The sequence below is a fragment of the Triplophysa rosa genome, linkage group LG7 (genome assembly GCF_024868665.1).
Source record: "Triplophysa rosa linkage group LG7, Trosa_1v2, whole genome shotgun sequence".
NCBI classification, from domain to species: Eukaryota; Metazoa; Chordata; class Actinopteri; order Cypriniformes; family Nemacheilidae; genus Triplophysa; species Triplophysa rosa.
Window position 1 is genome coordinate 18,714,671 of NC_079896.1, and position 19,397 is coordinate 18,734,067.

The 19,397-nt window shown below is 38.5% G+C and overlaps 1 protein-coding gene across 4 annotated transcripts in view; it reads right to left on the reverse strand.

Moving 5' to 3' along the window:
- Nucleotides 1-19,397, reverse strand: part of rptor (regulatory associated protein of MTOR, complex 1) — a 162,794-nt gene that overhangs the window by 89,310 nt on the left and 54,087 nt on the right. For all 4 annotated transcript variants that reach the window (XM_057337785.1, XM_057337784.1, XM_057337783.1 and 1 more), the window contains exons 7-14: nt 17,255-17,430; nt 16,809-16,868; nt 14,130-14,230; nt 9,486-9,630; nt 5,119-5,194; nt 4,281-4,382; nt 3,953-4,036; nt 3,625-3,735 (exon numbers count right to left, since the gene is read on the reverse strand). In XM_057337785.1, the coding sequence (XP_057193768.1) occupies nt 3,625-3,735; nt 3,953-4,036; nt 4,281-4,382; nt 5,119-5,194; nt 9,486-9,630; nt 14,130-14,230; nt 16,809-16,868; nt 17,255-17,430 (855 nt within the window). The remainder of the gene's footprint in view (nt 1-3,624; nt 3,736-3,952; nt 4,037-4,280; nt 4,383-5,118; nt 5,195-9,485; nt 9,631-14,129; nt 14,231-16,808; nt 16,869-17,254; nt 17,431-19,397) is intronic.

Genomic DNA, 19,397 nt, shown 5'->3' on the forward strand with positions numbered 1-19,397 from the left:
CAGAGCTGCTGTTTTGATGCTAACTGCCTCCCACCATCATAGATCTTTCGCTTGAGGATGCTCCAAAGGTTCTCAATAGGGTTGAGGTCAGGGGAGGATGGTGGCCACACCATGAGTTTCTCTCCTTTTATGCCCATAGCAGCCAATGACACAGAGGTATTCTTTGCAGCATGAGATGGTGCATTGTCATGCATGAAGATGATTTTGCTACGGAAGGCATGGTTCTTCTTTTTGTACCATGGAAGAAAGTGCTCAGTCAGAAACTCTACATACCTTGCAGAGTTCATTTTCACACCTTCAGGGACCCTAAAGGGGCCCACCAGCTGTCTCCCCATGATTCCAGCCCAAAACATGACTCCGCCACCTCCTTGCTGACGTCGCAGCGTTGTTGGGACATGGTGGCCATCCACCAACCATCCACTACTCCATCCATCTGGACCATCCAGGGTTGCACGGCACTCATCAGTAAACAAGACTGTTTGAAAATTAGTCTTCATGTATGTGTGGGCCCACTGCAACCGTTTCTGCTTGTGAGCATTGGTTAGGGGTGGCCGAATAGTAGGTTTATGCACAACTGCAAGCATCTGGAGGATCCTACACCTTGAGGTTTTCGGGACTCCCGAGGCACCAGCAGCTTCAAATACCTGTTTGCTGCTTTGCAATGGCATTTTTGCAGCTGCTCTCTTAATCCGATGAATTTGTCTGGAAGAAACCTTCCTCATTCTGCCTTTATCTGCACGAACCCTTCTGTGCTCTGAATCAGCCACAAATCTCTTCACAGTACGATGATCTCGCTTAAGTTTTCGTGAAATATCTAATGTTTTCATACCTTGTCCAAGACATTGCACTATTTGACGCTTTTCGGCAGCAGACAGATCCTTTTTCTTTCCCATATTGCTTGAAACCTGTGACCTGCTTAATAATGTGGAACGTCCTTCTTAAGTAGTTTTCCTTTAATTGGGCTCACCTGGCAAACTACTTATGACAGGTGTCTGAGATTGATTTCAGTGATCCAAAGAGCACTGAGACACAATACCATCCATAAGTTTAATTGAACAATATAAAATTAAATGTTTACGACACTTAAATCCAATTTGCATAATAATTTGGAACGCAGTGTAGTTGGATGGAAAGGTTGTGCTGGTCGGCCGGGATCACAAGCAGTTCAGTTTTTGCAAGGTTCAGCAGCAGGTGATGGTCCTTCGTCCTGAGTGAGATGTCATTCAGGCATGCCGAGATGCGCTCTGAAACCGTCGGATCATTAGGCTGAAATGACAGGTGGAGCTGTGTGTCATCCGCATAGCAGTGATAGGAAAAGCCATGTTTCCGAATGACAGAGCCTATGGACATTGTGTATATGGAGAAGAGCAGAGGTCCAAGAACTGAGCCCAGGGGTACCCCTGTACTGAGATGCTGGGACTCAGAGGCCTCACCTCTTTAGGATACTCTGAATGACCTATCCGAGAGGTAAGACTCAAACCACTGTAGCGCCGCTCCAGAGACACCCATAGTCTTGAGGGTCGACATGAGGATGTGGTGGTTGACAGTGTCGAAAGCGGTAGATAGATCCAGGAGGCTGAGCACAGATGATTTAGAGGCCGCCTTTGCCAGTCTCAGGGTATCGATGACTGAGAACAGTGTAGTCTCGGTGGAATGACCGCTTTTGAAACCAGACTGGTTGCTGTCCAAGTTGTTGTTCTGTGTTGTACAAGGTTGTATAACTTTCATTGTAGAAATATACTGCCATTGACATCATTTGGATCCAGAGTCTGCACAGTAGTGAGCAGGAAGTGGAGCACGGTATCAAGGTCCCGCCTATATTCCCTGATGACTAAATCGCAAGCGAATAAATCAATAAATCTTATAACTAACTAAAACCAAACGTTTAAAAAACAAACACTTAGACATACATCAACATGATAAATACGGACTAAAATAACAAAAATCTTTGGGAAAAAATATTTGAAGTGTAATTGGATTTTATAGTTTGGCTCCTGTCCCATTTGTTTACATGGAGGGGCGGGGTTTATGACCTATACTGCAGCCAGCCACCAGGGGGCAATCAAAGAGCCCGCAGCTTCACTTTTTAAGACGTGTGAGGCACACCCAGTTTCTACAGTATCCCTAAACGGACAAACTGCTCTACAGCACGCATTACATAAATACGTTATCTCCTTCAGCAAAGTGAAAACGTGACGACATCTTAGTCCTGTGTCAGCCACTTTAGTGTTTTGAAAGGGAGGGGTGGAGTGAGCCGTTGGTTGCAATTCGCAACCTCACCCCTAGATGCCGCTAAATTTAAGGTTCATGCCATGGTGGACATAAAACTCCTCAAGACCTCCAGATGTGGCATGTAATTCAGTGGCCATGCAGCATCGGCAAAAACAAAAGACAAATCTCTATGCAAAGTGGACACAAAACAATAACACGTTCATTGAATACTCAAGTAAACAAATTTTTTGATGGCTGTTTGTAGAATACTGATGTATAATGTTTGAACAAATGCAATTAACATGACTGACTGAATGAATGCAAGATAGTTTAACACCTTGCTGTTATTGTTGTACTCTATACATTGAGGACAATGCCAAGAGTATTTTCAAAAGTGGTTTAGGAAATGTGCATAGGTTAAACCACACACTCACAGTTTTAAAGGTGCTGTGTGTAATATTTAGTAGGATCTACTGACAGAAATGCAATATAATATACATAACTGTCTTCAGAGGTGTATAAAGTATATAAAAATAATCAAGCGTTGTTTTTATTACCTTTGAACGAGATTTCAACATACCCCACGGATCCCCTTACATGGAATTTGCCATGTTGTTTCTAAATGGACAAACTGCCCTACATAGTGCGTTTTGGTACATACATTATCTCCTACGGCAAAGAAGCGAAAACGCGATGACATCTTTGTCCTGTGAGACACCGCCAGATTGCTTCGAAAGGGAGGGGGAGGGATGGAGTGACCCATTGGTCGCAATTCGCAACCTCACCGCTAGATGTCGCTAAAATCTCCACATCGCTCCTTTAAAATGGTACGTTATCCTATGCAAATTCATACAGAGAAGAAAGGGTGAGTGAGGCCCCTCTGACGCTAACTACAGCAGTGTAAAAGAAAAGTTAGGGTTAGGGTTCTGCCTCATCTGAAAGGCATAAAAGCACCCTTTTAACAGACACCCCTTAAAGGCTTTTGCACCATAGACACGATTTCGTATTTTCGGAACGATTTTACAGAAGTACCTGCTTTTTGTTGCCAGCCAAAACTGTATTTCAGGAACACCTTTTAAAGGGACAAAATGATCTCCTTCTCCGGAGCAGAAATAAAGGAACTAACAGCAATGCAATGTGTTGACTGGCTGAACGTAACAGTGTTTTACACTGTTACAAGACATAAACATACAGAAAGCTAATGTTTACAGCATATACCTGTTGTCTTTGTCTGCGCGTTAAGTTTTTTCTGTCTGAAGCACTTTAAAATGTCATATGATATTTGGTTTCTTAGTCCACCTTCATCGCAAAAGCAGAACAGAATTCTTCGCATTCTCTGTCTTGTTAAATATTTGAGGCTGAGTTTATTGTCATCATGTCTAAGCCAAAATAACAACTAAGAGGGTTACATACACTATCCACAGCAAGGATCTTTGCCCAGATGAAGACCAAAAGAGGTCTCAGCTCTCTTGCTGAACTCTGTAACAGTTTTAAAACATACGGAAAAATCCCCACCGATAGAGCCTAAAGAGAGTGAGAAAGAGAAAAGGGGGAGAAAAAAGAAAGAGGTTGAGCAAGGTAGTTTCATTTGTAAAATTTGTGTCGTTGATATAGGTTATACAGGGTACTTTGTTTGGAATATAGACAAATATGGCACCCACAATACTCCATTAATATGATTTTACTAATGGATTTTCTTTTGTAGTTTTTAAGTTCAAGATATCTGCACATGCTCTCTTACCAGACTGACGGCCCAAGGACCGAGGTCCAAAAAGCGCCCAAGCAAATCCAGTGCCCTCAGTCTGTGTACCTGACTTAAGAGTACCTGAAAAAATTCAGATGAAAACAATAATTCTACATCCTGTTCTATTCCACAGCAAGTGAACTTAGTAAAAAAGGATAAAAGAAAGAGATGATAAAAGGGAAATCTCTGCCGGGAGTCCCAACCCTACGGGCAGTATGCTGTTAGATCCAGAGCTGTTTGTTTATATGTGACTATAAAGATTGGTGTTTTAAAACAATATAAAGCATAATACTTTTTGGAACATAGCAATAGCTTTTATAGTTACCTGCAGGACAATGGGGAGCTGCTCTGGTGGATTTCTGTTCTCAACACCCATTGTAAGCCAGACTTGAAATGCTGTTAGCTGCTCAGCAAAGAATGGACTGTGCTGTGGATATACAAAATATGGTTATATGGTTTTTCCAGGCCTATATAACAAATACAAATCTAGATGGAACTGTGCTGGGCTAAACTAGAAAAGTACTTTGTTAAATCAGACACAGTTTAACTATTTTATCAGGACTGACTGTGATGTTTATTTGGACTCCTGAGATTACATTTTGCGCAAAACGAGTCTGATCCTTGAGCCTGAGACTTTTTCAATGAAATGCATGAGCAATGCAACTGAACAAAAAAAATTTGAATAAAATATACTTTCTCTGTCTGAATTATCTTTGGTGTTTCCATATGAATTTAATCTACCATTTCTTAGCAAATGCATTTCTCTTGGCTCTAGACCTCAGCCACCTCTCCACAGGTGATGATGGATCATACTACTAAATATCTGGGCCTTCTGATCATACATTCGCATCTGTTTGCATCGATAGTACTTTAAAGAAAGAAAACCATTTAGATCTGATGCTTAAATTCTCTTTACACTGTGTAGAAAGCACTTTCTCTCACATCGAGTGTGAGAGAAGGTGACAGAGGGCGGTCTTGGCTAAGAGACGGTACGTAAAGCGGACTAAGCAAGCATTGGAATTACATCTGAGTTATACGTATCCTTTAACTCAATCACAGCCGAGTAAATTCTCATCATTTACTTCCTATAGGCTAATTAAAGATTTGATGATCTAATCTTGAAGGTCTAATCTTCACTTAAACCCAGGTTCATTTATGCTTACTCTAAAGGCTGTACCCTCCTCAATGATGGTGGGGAGCTGGGAGAGGCAGATGTCCACTGCAAGGTCCCATGCTTGCCTGTAAACACAAAAAGATGCCACGTATTTCTGATAGCTTCTATTCTTAACAGTACCAGATTCCAGTGCCCTAGCTTCATTGTAGGGCCCCCCCCTCTACTGCCATGATGCAAGGCAGTGGTCCTCAACTCTGGCCCGCGAGATACATTTTCCTGCCGAGTTTAGCCCCAACTCTGATAAAACACCTGAACAAGCTAGTGCAGATTGTTTGGCGTATCGCATTAAAGTACAGCGAGAGCGATTTAAATGCATACGGAGCAGTCTGCAGTTGAATCACTCTCGCTGTACTTTAATGTCATACAACCGATGGATTTGAGCAGGTCCACATTAAGTTGAACGCATCTATTCCTAAAGACACTGGTTAGCTTGTTCAGGTGTTTTATATCAGAGTTGGGGCTAAATTCGGCAGGAAATTAGATCTCGCCGGCCAGAGTTGAGAACCACTGGTGCAAGGTTTGTTACACTGGGATTGGATTTTGGCAGGCTAACATAAACAACTGACCAAAGTACCATCAGATAAGGATACTTGGACAGTTAGTAGACACCTTTTTCCGGGCAAGATGAAAGACCTGTATGCAACTGTGAACACCATGTCAATTATTAGAATATGAATGAATGCATATTGTCAAGGTGAAATTCCTTAGCTGCTGCCCTGAGGTAAAAGGAGGGTAGGGTCAACTGACACATACACACACTCACACACTTGAGGTAATGTGTTGGTCAGCCTTATCGGTTGTCCCATCCGAGGCGATCCCTATTCCGGGAAAGCAAGACCTCGCACTTGTGGGGCTACGCGCTTCTTCTGATCCAAAGGCCGGAAAAGTCGCTAAATTTAGTGACAGAGTCGCTAAATTAAAGGCAGGGTGGGTGATCCTGTCCAGAATTTTTTTTGTCATGTTGGTTGGAAATCTCTTTACATCCTGATAGCAATCAAGAAGTATAGTGGTCAAATAATATTTTTATAATTATATATCGTCTGTGAAAAGCGTAGGACCAAAAAACGTTCACCCAATCAAAACGTTCTGGCCGAACGCTGTGACTGGTCATGTGTACATTTTCAGCCAACGTATTTTGCATACCACGTCTCATGCTCACGTCCATTGTGTCAATGTATGGAGAATGGCAGACAATCAGGAACAATCAAACTTTCCTGCGGAACCGACAAGTAAATCTACAAAACGAAAGTCAATTTTTGAAAAAGCAGTGACGAAAAAACGTCTGGATCATGAAAGAGGAGAAACTCGAATTAACATCGGTTCAGCTTTTACACGATGGAGACAGCTCGGGCAGGCAAAGGGTCTGAAAGACGATACCATGGTTGCTCTCTTTCTTTTGAACAGGTATGTATGTACATGCTTCGGGAAGAATTTAATGGATTTAGTTTGTAATTTGTTACGTGGATTTACGAAACACATTCATGTGTTTGAAGGAGGCGTGGCTTTGAACGGTGAATTGCACGGAGGGTGGGATTATAATTTCAGTGCTAGCAGGCTAAAATTAGCACCTTTCCAAATCAACCACCCCACCTTTAAAAACACTGGTTCTTGTGCACCCTGAATGTGTCGACTGCGACATAAGATGCTTTGCCAAAACAACGTCATAAAACAACATTGAGAAGTGTCAAAGTGTAAAATATTTTCTGTTCATTTTGAAAATATTTCTGTTCGAGGAAGACGAATTAGGGTTTGCGATAAGTGCGCTGCCTTCATATGTGGCTGCAGTGCATGGTAAAATACAGGACACATGCCAGGCATATGATGTTCATCAGTTGCAGAGGAACTGTTTCCAAAAATGACACAAGGATGTGTAAAAGTGTACCTCTGACACTTATTATTTATATGTTAATGATATTGTGCACTATTTACACTCACATGCTTTGATTGTACGTTACTATGGTGGATACATAGTTTAAGAGTTCTTACGGTTGTGGATCAACTTGAGGGTGAGAAATTCACCACAAAATGTTCATATACATAATTTTACACATGGGGTACTTTTATCCCTGTGTGCACCAAACCAATCTTGAGTGTTAGGCCAAGTTTGGATCTTCCAACAGGACAATGATCTAAAAACAAACATCAAAATCAAAACAAAATGGGTCACTGAGCACAAGATAAAGCTTCTGCCATGGTCATCCCAGTTCCCTGACCTGAACCCTATAGAAAATGACTGGGGAGAACGAAAGAAGAGAAGCACCAAGATGGAGCTGGAAATCTGAAAGGTCTTTATAAAGGGAAATATTAGGCTTACTTTAAATGCAGAACTAAGACGCAGAACTCGGTGGCGTCAATTTTCCACTGAGTTAGTGAATCATTTAACTAACTCGTTCAAAACGCTAATTTGAATCATTATCTCGTCCGAGTCATTCAAAACTAGGGCTGTGCGATTTGGGGAAAATATCTAATTGCGATATTTTTGACAGACATTGCGATTGCGATTTGATTTGCGATTTTAACTTTTCTAATTCAAGCTTCAATTCAATATTGTTGTGTGGAGCACAGTATGGGTATAGTTACCCTGAAAGAAAACAACAACAAAAAAAACATTTAATTGTTTCCATTAAAACCATTACAAAATTTATTTTTGTAGTGTGCTTTGGGCATTATTCAAATAGGGCTTACTGTTGTTCAATTGGTTCCCAACTTCCAGATTACATCACACCAATAGAATCCAAATACCAGTGTACACTATTATAGTTTCCATTAAAACAAAATTATAACCCTTAAATCCATAACATTTTCTATTGTGTTAGTGAATTATTAAAATAGTTCATAGTTTACATAGGCTGATTTATTATTGTTTAAGTATGTGGGATTTTTTAAAACAAGTAAAAAATGTGCTGAATGTTTAATTTCATCCAAGTGAAATTAGCAAAACAGTTAGATAGAATTTACATTTGTTTGAAACGCGGAGCTAGGCGTGAGTTTACAAAGGGTGCGCGCGTGCATCAAGCCTCGTCCATATTGCCAGATACCCGAGCCGGACTCAAGTACTATAAACGTCGTTACGAAACAGGCTGTGTATGCGCGTCAAGTTTAAACGGCTCGTCCGCGAGACGCGCAACGCGGGGCAGAGACGCGCGAGTATGACAGGCTGTGTATGCGCGTCAAGTTTAAACGGCTCGTCCGCGAGACGCGCAACGCGGGGCAGAGACGCGAGAGTATGACAGGCTGTGTGTGCGCGTCAAGTTTAAACTGCTCGTCCGTGAGACGCACAACGCGGGGCAGAGACGCGCGAGTATGACACAGGCTGTGTGTGCGGTCTTCTGAATTGGACGGTTCTTCAGTATTTATTTGCCTAATATGATCGATCTGACTCTGCAGATGCCATAATAACTCACACTGTCTCTCTCCTGCATTCTGTATGTTGTTTTTTTTATGACGGACGTTTATGCAGTTGGCTGGGGCAGTGCTGATTAGGCATAATGCAGGTGCGCTCACTCAGTTGGTTAGCAAGAATGCCACTCAAAGCGGGCTTGGAACAGACGCGTTTCCTATTTTTCACATCGTTTCCACATCGCAGCCTCTTGCGATTAGCAAATCGCAACGTCTCACATCGCGATTGCGATTCGATTTCGATTAATCGTTCAGCCCTATTCAAAACACACATTCATTTAGGAGATAAACACCGCAAAAAGGCAGATGTTAGTGTTCAAATGAATATGAATGCGCATATGCAACATTACCTACGGTACTACGATACTACCGTTTCAAAAATAGAGAGGCATTGCGGGTATTTTTAAGCTTTAGCATCGTGATGCTACCGTAGCACTGGTACACCGTGCAACCCTAGTCTGGAGTGATTCTGGATGAAGGAATTGTCTTTGATCTCTTGTCAGGTGTTCTGTTAACTCATTAGGCATTGTAGGTGAAGACTCAGAGCTGTTATCTTGGCAAAAAGAAGGTTGCAAAAAGTACTGAATAAAAGGGTATGATTAATTATGAGCAATGTGTATAGAGAAAAGCATTATTTCATAATGAGATTCCCCTCCCCATTTGAAATTCCTGTTCTCTAATGAAAGGTTATATTTTTGTAATGAAAAATCTAAAGGCTTAATGATGCAGATTTCTTTTTACAGCCTTCTTTGATCATATTTACTTAGGGTATGATAATTTTGAGCTCAACATTTAAAAGTGAAACAATATGTGCGTGCAATTGATATTATGTAAATTGATTAAAAAGATCTAAATAAAATATCAAACAGTAATTTTCCCAGTGTATTTGAACAATAGTGGTGCTATTTGAAAAGATAATGGTAAATTAAAACAAAGTACTAATATCCATATACTTACCACATAGAGTGCATGTATGTGGGTGGTAACCTGGGGCTGCTGACTGGTGTACAGTTATATGACCTCATAATTCTCTCAGCTAACAGAAAATTACGAAAAAGACTTGCCACCAACAGATCCTGACGAAACAGTTTCTGAAAGAGATCTACAGAGAAAGAAAGCAATTGCGTGGCAGAACAAGTACCCAATTATGCCTAGATGAAATGTCAACAAATAAAATAGGAACTAATTTAATGGGAACTAAAATACACTGTCAGAAAAAAAGGTTTAAAAGTGTACCATTTCTGTCGCTAGGTTATTTTTGTATCTTTACGAGTATAAAACACATTAAACCTTTCTTGGGAACATTTTTGTACCCTAAGGAACTATTGTGTAGGTCATGTTCAAATGTGCCCCAGAACTGTTTGCTTTCCTAAATTATTCAAAATATCTTATTTTGTGTTCAACAGAACATAACAATTTTAACAATTTTCCTACTGTTGTAGTCAATGATGTCTCAGAAATGTCAGTTGCTAACCTTGTTCCAAATATATTTCTTTGTGTTTGACAGAACACAGAAATGTATACAGGTTTGGAACAACTTGGGGGTGGAGTAATTCATGACAGAATTTTCCTTTTTAGGTGGAGTATCCCAAAACTAATAGTTCAACCATTGCAGTTACTGTCATATTGTAGAGAAAATTCATATTGTAGAGACGAAATTAATAATTTAATTCTAGTCACAAACCCATTTGAATTTCACTAGGAACTAGGAATGTTTTTCCACCAACACATTTATTCAATAAGACATTTTTCCTGCATTATTCTCTAAATATTGAAATTTGAATTTCTGTGCATGACAAATAACTTCTGTCATGAATGACTCACTCTCTAGTTGTTCCAAAACTGTATAAATGTCTTTGTTTGGTTGAACAAAGAGAAAGATATTTGTAAGAATGCTGGTAACCAAACAGTTCCTGGACCCCGTTGACTACCATAGCAGGAAAAATAACAATGGTAGTCAAAAGTGCCTCAGAACGGTTTGCTGTCCTACATTCTTCCAAATATCTTCTTTTGTGTTCAACAGAACAAAGAAGTTTATAAGGCAAATTGTCACTAAGGGTAGTCTACTATGGTTGTCAGCGGGGTCCAAGAACTGTTTGGTGTTTCTCTGTGTTCATCAGAACAAAGAAATTTATACAGATTTGGAACTCGAAGGTGAGTAAATGATGATATAAAAACTATAAAAACTACCCCTTAACCAATGAAAATATGAATAAGTTGTAATTATTGCATGTGAATGGTATTTATTTACATTTATTTCATTTTAGTGTACTGGTGCAAAACAGGTATTATGGTTGACAACCTACTTTACGTATATCATTTTTCCATTCATGTAGTACAAAACAAAACAATATCTAAAACATGTTGTCTCTTATCTCAAGAATCAGTAAGCGGGTTTCCATCACTCTAGTTTTATTCGCATTTTGAAGTTTCGCATCAGAAACGAGTGATGGAAACGGCAAATTTCGAATTACCAACCCTGGTAACACTTTATAATAACGTCCAGTTGTAAGTGATGTATAAGTGATTAGTTAATGATGAACAAATAATTTACAAAACATTCATAAAAGATTAATAAGTAATATGCTAACAATTTATGAATGTTTTGTTAATTCAGTTAAAAGTAATTTACAGGTGATTAGTTAATCATTTACAAAACCTGACTGTGCATTCATAAATGATTAGTAAGTGACATGTTAATGTTTTTGTGTTTTGCGAATTCGGTTATAAATGATCATCAAAAATAGCATATCGTGAAATGATCAAACAGATCCTTAGTAAATGGTTAATAAGTTACTAGCTAATACATTATTAATCACTTTTAAATCATTAAAATATCTATTATTATCTCAAGAAACAATTGTTTACAAATGATAATTGAACCATTTGAAAACGATCAGTATGTACTTTGGTTTATTAAAAAGCACATGCAACTATGCTAAAACTATTTTTTAAAGAATAATAAATTGCTTTTGGGCAAGTGAACACATTTGTGTAAATGACTGACAGTCAGTGGATTCCAGTGTGTGGTGTTTTGAAATTTCCACTGAAGAACACATAAGGTGCACAGCATTAAAATACTCCAAATGTGTCAGAGAAGACATCTATCTATTCCCATGCTAGTCAGCACAGTGTAAACTACCCATCACTTGTAAATGTGTTACTCATCATTCATAGTTCTTTCTTACCTGTTACAAATGATCTGTATGTGTATACACAACACATTCTCACTCCCGACTCGTCACATATTTACGCTCGGTCAGTGCCCTTCGGCGTCATTTTTGAACGCGCAGGGTACCCCTTTGGCGTCGTTTTTCGACGTGAAGGGCACGCTAATTTGACTGTTATTATGAAAATGTATATTAGATATAATTGCAATGATGATGTTTCGGGGTTTAATTTAAGTTTAATGGCCAGGATAATTGCGTTTACATGACGCTATTAAGACAGTTTCACAGTTTGATCAAGTAATGTAACTGTTTATTTATCGTAATATAAAACACATAATATAAGCAGCCACAAATGTCGTTCAAAAATACAGATATTTCAAGGGTACCAACGCGAAATGATCGATTTGTATGAGGAACAGATCCGAAAGCGATCACCGTCCACCGTAAATCTCAAATCCAGTGAAGGAACGACGTTCAAATATTGCCGCCAGAGGAAGTTACGTCAGCTTCGATGCCATTGGCTCTCCCGTGTCTCGTGACCGATCGCGTCATTTCGTTGGCTTTGAACGTGAAACGGTATTGGCTCCCGCGACCGACTTCATCTAGCTGTTCCGGTTTATCTTTCGAATGGGAGCGACTTCATGTATTCACGGACAAGCACGGCATCTTCATGTAAAGTTATTGTACGGCTTTGGTGTAAAAAGGTCTTCGAAACGAGTTGTTCGTTATATTTTGTAATGATTTTGGTCAGTTTGTGCAATAAATACCTGTGACTGTACTTTTATTTGCGTGTTGTGTTTTAAATGGCTGAGAAGTGGTTAGGGTTAGGGTGAGGTTGGGGTTAGGTGCTACAAAATATTGAAACCATAAATAATTATGAAATGCTAAGAATTGCACGCATCTCGGTTTGGAGCATTTAGCAAACAGCAACGCACTTCCCTGTTCGTCGAAAAACGACGCCAAAGGGGTACCCTGCGCGTTCAAAAGTGACGCCGAGGGGCGCTGACCGAGCGTAAATATGTGACGAGTCGGGAGTGAGGACGGGTTGGTATACAAGACACTTACAACACTTTCTGCATCCCCTAATCTAAAGTGTAAACTACCCATCACTTGTAAATGTGTTACTCATCATTCATAGTTCTTTCTTACCTGTTACAAATGATCTGTATGTGCATACAAGACACTTACAACACTTTCTGCATCCCCTAATTGCTGTAACGAATGTACAAATGTGACAATTCAAAGCATAGTTGCATGTGCTTTTTAATAAACCAAAGTACATAGTGATCGTTTTCAAATGGTTCAATTATCATTTGTTAACAATTGTTTCTTGAGATAAGAGTAGATATTTTAATGATTTAAAAGTGATTAATAATGTATTAGCTAGTAACTTATTAACCATTTACTAAGGATCTGTTTGATCATTTCGCGATATGCTATTTTTAAGACAACTAACTTCAGATTTGTTAATCATTAGCATATCACTTAGTAATCATTTGTGAGCGCAAAGTCATGTTTTGTAATTGATTAGTTCATCATTATCTAATTACTTGTAAATCATTTATAACCGAATTCGCAAAACACAAAAACATTAACATGTCACTTACTAATCATTTATGAATGCACAGTCAGGTTTTGTAAATGATTAACTAATCACCTGTAAATTACTTTTAACTGAATTAACAAAACATGCATAAATTGTTAGCATATTACTTATTAATCTTTTATGAATGTTTTGTAAATTATTTGTTCATCATTAACTAATCACTTATACATCACTTACAACTGGACGTTATTATAAAGTGTTACCAAAACCCTTAATTAGCAAAAAGTTTTTACGCTCGCTTGAGGTGGTTTTTCATTTTTGCGAAAAAGGGTTAATGCGAATAATGGGAGATGGAAACGCATTTGCCGAATAAATTCCTCCAAAAAGTCACGTAACTGCACTATGAGTCGGCGTAACCTGACTAACCAGAGTACTGATCTTGTTACACGGCATCAGAAATGTTGTTATGGTCCTTCTTAAATGCCTGAGCAAAGTCGTCAAGTATTTCTGTAATTGCCTCTTAGAACTGTCACAATTGTGATTCCCAAACAGCAGGCATCCACAAAAGCACCGCATTTATTGTGTTTCGTAATCATCTGCTTGCGCAAGTATTATTCTATATAAAAATCATTATATTCAGTGGCTTCTCTTACTTTTCTTACTGATATTTAGTGGCAGTTTATTAGGAAGTGACGGTTGACTATTTGGATGGAAACGGTGCTTATTCGAAAATGTTTTATGTGATATTCCAATTTTGCGCATAAGCTAAATTCGCAACTTTGGATGGAAACCCGGCTACTGACATGTTAAAAGATCCATTACTCTCATGAAACATCATGAAAGACTTTTTTAAAGGTTGTTCAATGGTATTTTATCAGGACAAACCTCTCGGAAGGACATTCCATGCGATTGTGTCAGTGATAGCTGTGAAAATCCAGTTGAGCTCTCCTAATGGCGTCCTTCTGTCATTCAGCCTGCCTGGGATCCTGACACAAATATACAAACACACACATGTATATATTAGGGCTGTCAACAGATTAATTTCTAATCACGATTAATCGCACCTTTTTGTGCGATTAACTGTGATTAATCCCACACATATAGTGAAATTAAACATACACTATTTATTTAGTTTAACATGTTTATTTTAGTGATGTCAATCGATTAAAAAAAAATAACTAACTGATCATACACAGCTTTTATGTTTTCACAGCAGCACGTTTAAGAACGCGGCCCCTTTAAGAGCTGCCGCTCTAATTAGGTCTTGCGCGCTTCCTATTTTCACTACTCTGCATTCATTTAAGACTTTATTTAACTCGTTGAAGACTGTGCTTGCGAAAATACAAGACAAAATGTGCTTTCTGGCATAATATTGTGTGTTTTTGTTTATTCAAGCACGAAAGAGAACTTAATACTGGTGCGCTGTCTGACAGATTCTGACGCAGCCTTTAGCCCATGTGTACACCAGACTGGACCTCTGTGGCGTTGCATTGAGCCGTGTTCCACAGCCAGAAGCTGCCAATCTATACTGGACGTGTCAATACAACCATTTCAAACCGTGCCTAAATAGTTTAAAGACCTTTATATGAATAAGAGCGTGATTGCATAATGTAACGGTAGACAATGATGACAGAAAAAACGGATGTTGAGTTAATCGGAAAAAATTAATTGCATGCGTTAACGTTGACAGTCCTAGTATATATATATATATATATATATATATATTAGTGCTGTCAATCGATTAAAAAAATTAATCGGATTAATCACACATTTTTTCTGTGATTAATCACGATTAATCTATTATATAACTATTATATTTTAAAATATACTTTTACATTTTAATAATTTCACATTTAATCTTCAAATTGATGTAGAAACAACATATTTCTTTAACAGCATCATTTTATGAAAGCTAGCATTTTGATATTAGTACTGTAACTGATGTCTCTATTAAATTGATTATTTTAACATGAATTATAGCCATTCAACAGTATAATTGAGAGCTCATGTAGGAAACATACAGGAATTGAAGGACACTTTACAGTCTTTATTAATGCTAAATTATAAATTAAATGCAGAAGAATTCTCATTAAAGCTACAAAATCACATTGATTTCTTCTTTTATTTTGTTCTTTGATTAACATTAGTGACAGGTGTCACAGCAGCCCCTTTAAGAACTGTCTCAGTTCGCAGATCTGACCGTTACCGCACTCCCATTTTCACAACACTTTGCATTCATTTAAGATTTTATTTTACACTTTGAAGTCTGTGCTTAAGAAAATGCTAGACAAAACGGGCTTTCTGACATAATCTTGTGTGGTTTTATCCATTCAAGCACGAAAGAGAACTTAACACGGATGCGCTGTCTGACAGAGATTCACCGACGCAGCCTTTAGCCCGTGACTGTTTACACCAGACTGGACCTCGCGTTGCGTTTTGCCGCGTCCCACAGTTTAGAAGCTGTCTATCTTCATTGAATGCGTCAAAGCAACTGTTTCAAATCGCGCTTAAGTGGTTTAAAAGCCTTTACACGAATAAGAGCGTGATTACATAATGTAACGCTAGACAAAGGATGTCAAAACAAACGGATGCTGCGTTAATTGCGATAAATATTTTCTCACGCGTTAATTTGAAAAAATTAATCGCATGCGTTAACGCGTTAACGTTGACAGCCCTAATATATATATATATATATATATATATAGGTGAAACACAACAATCACATTGAATTTAGAGACAAAACTTATGGTATTTACAACCCCCTGGCTGTACATTATCTCTATATAAAATTTTATGGAAGGTTTCACCAGCAAGAACAACAACGTTACTACGCAAGCATGCTTTTTTGGCCCAAACTTAACTTCTGGTACTTCCGGCACAAATCAGCACAAACACAGCACCAACAATTTATTTATATGTTTTGCCAACTTCACAGAGGTATTTGTAGTAGGTGCATAATTGGCATTAAAGATGTTTCTTGTCAGTACTAAACATTTATATTATTCAGGCTTTTTACAGAACAGTAAGAATAAGTTATTAAATTAGCCTTTATACTAAAATTTTAATTTATTCTTTTCATGGTGTAGTACAATTAGACTGCAAATGTGTATTTATTAGTGTATGTATTTGTTATGGAAATTTGTATTCACTTTTATGTGCGTCTAATTATTGATTGATTGTTTGTTTGTTGGCTTTTACTCAGCTCTTACAGTGTGTTTTGAAGAAAAAATTAAACCTTTATAAACATCAGTCTTTGAGTAAAGTCCATCAATAAAGAAAGATGCCTGTAATGATAAGATGTGATATTCAAATGTGGGGCTGATAACAGAGCTCTTTGGAATGTAATATAAATGCGGCAGTCATTGCCTTGGAAACATAAAAGTTTACAGTGATAGATGAAACAGCAAGTGTGTTATGGGGACAAAGCATATACAGTATTTCTGTTTTAATGACTCCCTTTTCACCTGACTAGTTATTTTTTACCGGACTTTTAATTGGACAGTAAGCTTTTATATTTTTATCCAAACTAGTACACACTGCAGCTTTAAGAAAATCAACACCTACTTCTCAATCAGGTCCAAGGTCACTCCTGGCACAAGCTTTGCACTCCTCTGCATACAGAACCTGTTAGAAGAGATAAGACAAAAAAACACATACTCATTCAAGTTCTTGGTAAGAGCAAAAGCTTGGCATGCGCACTGGGGTCCTTGTGACTTAAACGTTTACTTTAGTTTACCTGCAGTAACCAGACTTGGTATGTATATTGTTCTTACCAAACATTACAAAACCAGTACCAAACCATACAAAACTTAAAATTACTTTATACTCCTCCTAGGGGATTATATCATTGTCACCAAACTTGGTCAATATTATAATATTAAAGGGGTCATATGCCAGCATGTGGCAATGGCTTCATCATACTTGTGCCTGTCATTGCTGTAACAACTGTGACCCTTTAAAGCATGGTAAATCTTCTAAATGAATAAATGTAAATGCTCCTCATATCTCACCAGCGCAGGGCAATTTTGATTGGTGTAGTAAGGCAAGATGTAAAGAGGTCAGCAGGAAGGTCAGGGTTCATTGGCAGGAGTTCACTAGCTTCACAGGCAGCCAACTGAATGCAGTTTTTCATGGAGGGAGGTAGTGGCATTTGAGCCAACGGGTGGTTTGGATTTATTGCTGCCACCTGGTAAGAGATAATAAGAACAAATCATTTACTAGAAAAAAATATGATAGTTCACAAGATTAAATGAATAGTTCATCAATAGTTCCTAAACTAAAAACTCTTTCATTCAGTTCTTTCGTTTAAGTAATAAATGTAAAAACGTTTGTCCAATCATTGCATTCGTTCCGAGTCGCGTGTACATTTTTAGTCAACGTGTTTTACATACCACTGCGCATTCTGTTCACGCAAAAAATCATACGTCATCAGCGTGTTCACATACGCTGTGCAGACAGTGTGAGAATGGAATCTAACTACGTTTTAAAATTGTTGTTCATGTTTGTTATTGCAGTAATGTTATTTACTTTGTCCTGTAATGTTTTCTCAACTGTGAATGAGCCATGATGTATTGAGGCCGATCCACTGGCTTCTGCTTTGTGCACGTTTGTGTGTTTTGAAGGAGATGTCTGTTTACAGGGAGGTGGGGATCGTATTTTTTAAAAGCTAGCAGGCTAAAGTTGTCTTTTTCTGAGAAGACCCACTCTGCCTTTAAAGGAATAGTTCACCTTCAAAATGAAAGTTCTGTCATCATTTACTCACCCTGTTGTCATTTTAAACCTGTGTGACACTACAAATAAGAACGATAACCCAGGGTTTCGTGATGTGCAGTGTGAAAAGTCAGGTTATGAAAACCCAGGCTTTAGTTTATGTTAGTGTTGCAGAGTGTAGCACATTAAAATTAAAGACGTTATGTTACAATCTATTCTGTTATGATACATTCCATCCACTAGGGGTTGCACGAACTAGTCGACATAAATGCTCTGGCGCAAAATTTAAAGCTTGATGTCGACTAGTCATGGGTCATGTGATTTTTTTACACTGTACCTTTAAGACGCATGACTGTTCCAAGGACCTGCGCGCAGGACGGATGTCATTCCCACCCGGTTCAGCGGGATTCTGTCACACTCCCGGCAATAATATATGTTATCTAGTCCTGCTTTCGCACACATCATTCACAATGTGTCCTGTTTACCTCCGCAGCGTTCACAATTTGTTCTGACTCCGCAGGTAAAGCCTTACGTTTCAGTGAGCTAGCTTCTACACTCAAATCTTTTTAATATTATAGGCTATTTTTGTCCTTGTTCCCAGTTTAATAAAACATGAAAGAAACAGAATAAATAAAAATGTTTCTCATATTGGCTGCGGTGTCACTGAGGTGCTGCGTTTGTAAGTCTGCTATGATAAAGCGTCTGTTGCATTGGGCTAATAAATATATTGACGTTGTTCTAAAGTCATAGGCCGTCACAAACAAACTCAACACATTTTGCTGTTATTTCATCTATTAGTGCACATGACACTTTCAGTTGACTTATTGTAAATGCGAGGGAAGTTTGGTCTGTACACACACTTCAGATCTGAAGTAACATTAGGTTGCTGTAGAGATCCACCTGCTGCTCTTTTACTGCATAGACCTCGCTCTTTAAAATAGTTTTAGTTTTGTCACGACTGGCGTGGCGAGAAGAGAACCCAAATGCAGGCAGGCGGTGGTGAAGGGGTTAACAGATGTTTATTTTACAAAATAATAAACAAAACAAAACAAAAACCCACGATGGGGAAAACAAGACACGATGAACGGGAACCACAGGAACAAAGACTGAATACACTAACTAAATAAACAGAGACTAATACAACACTGGACAAGATTACAATAGACTAACACTAAACTAGACCTACTTTGACAAGGGTGATACATCCATGAAGACACAAGCATGAAACACACACGAGATACAGTACACACATACGTACAGAACGCAATCCAAAGGCACAAGACAAAGAAACATGAGGGCATTTATAGGTAGGGATGTAACGATTCACTCAGCTCACGATGCGATGCGAGTCACGATTCTGATCTCACGATGCGATTTAGTCACGATTTACTCACGATTTATTTTGAAAAAATGAGTTGAAACAAATTAGAAATGAACAACTTC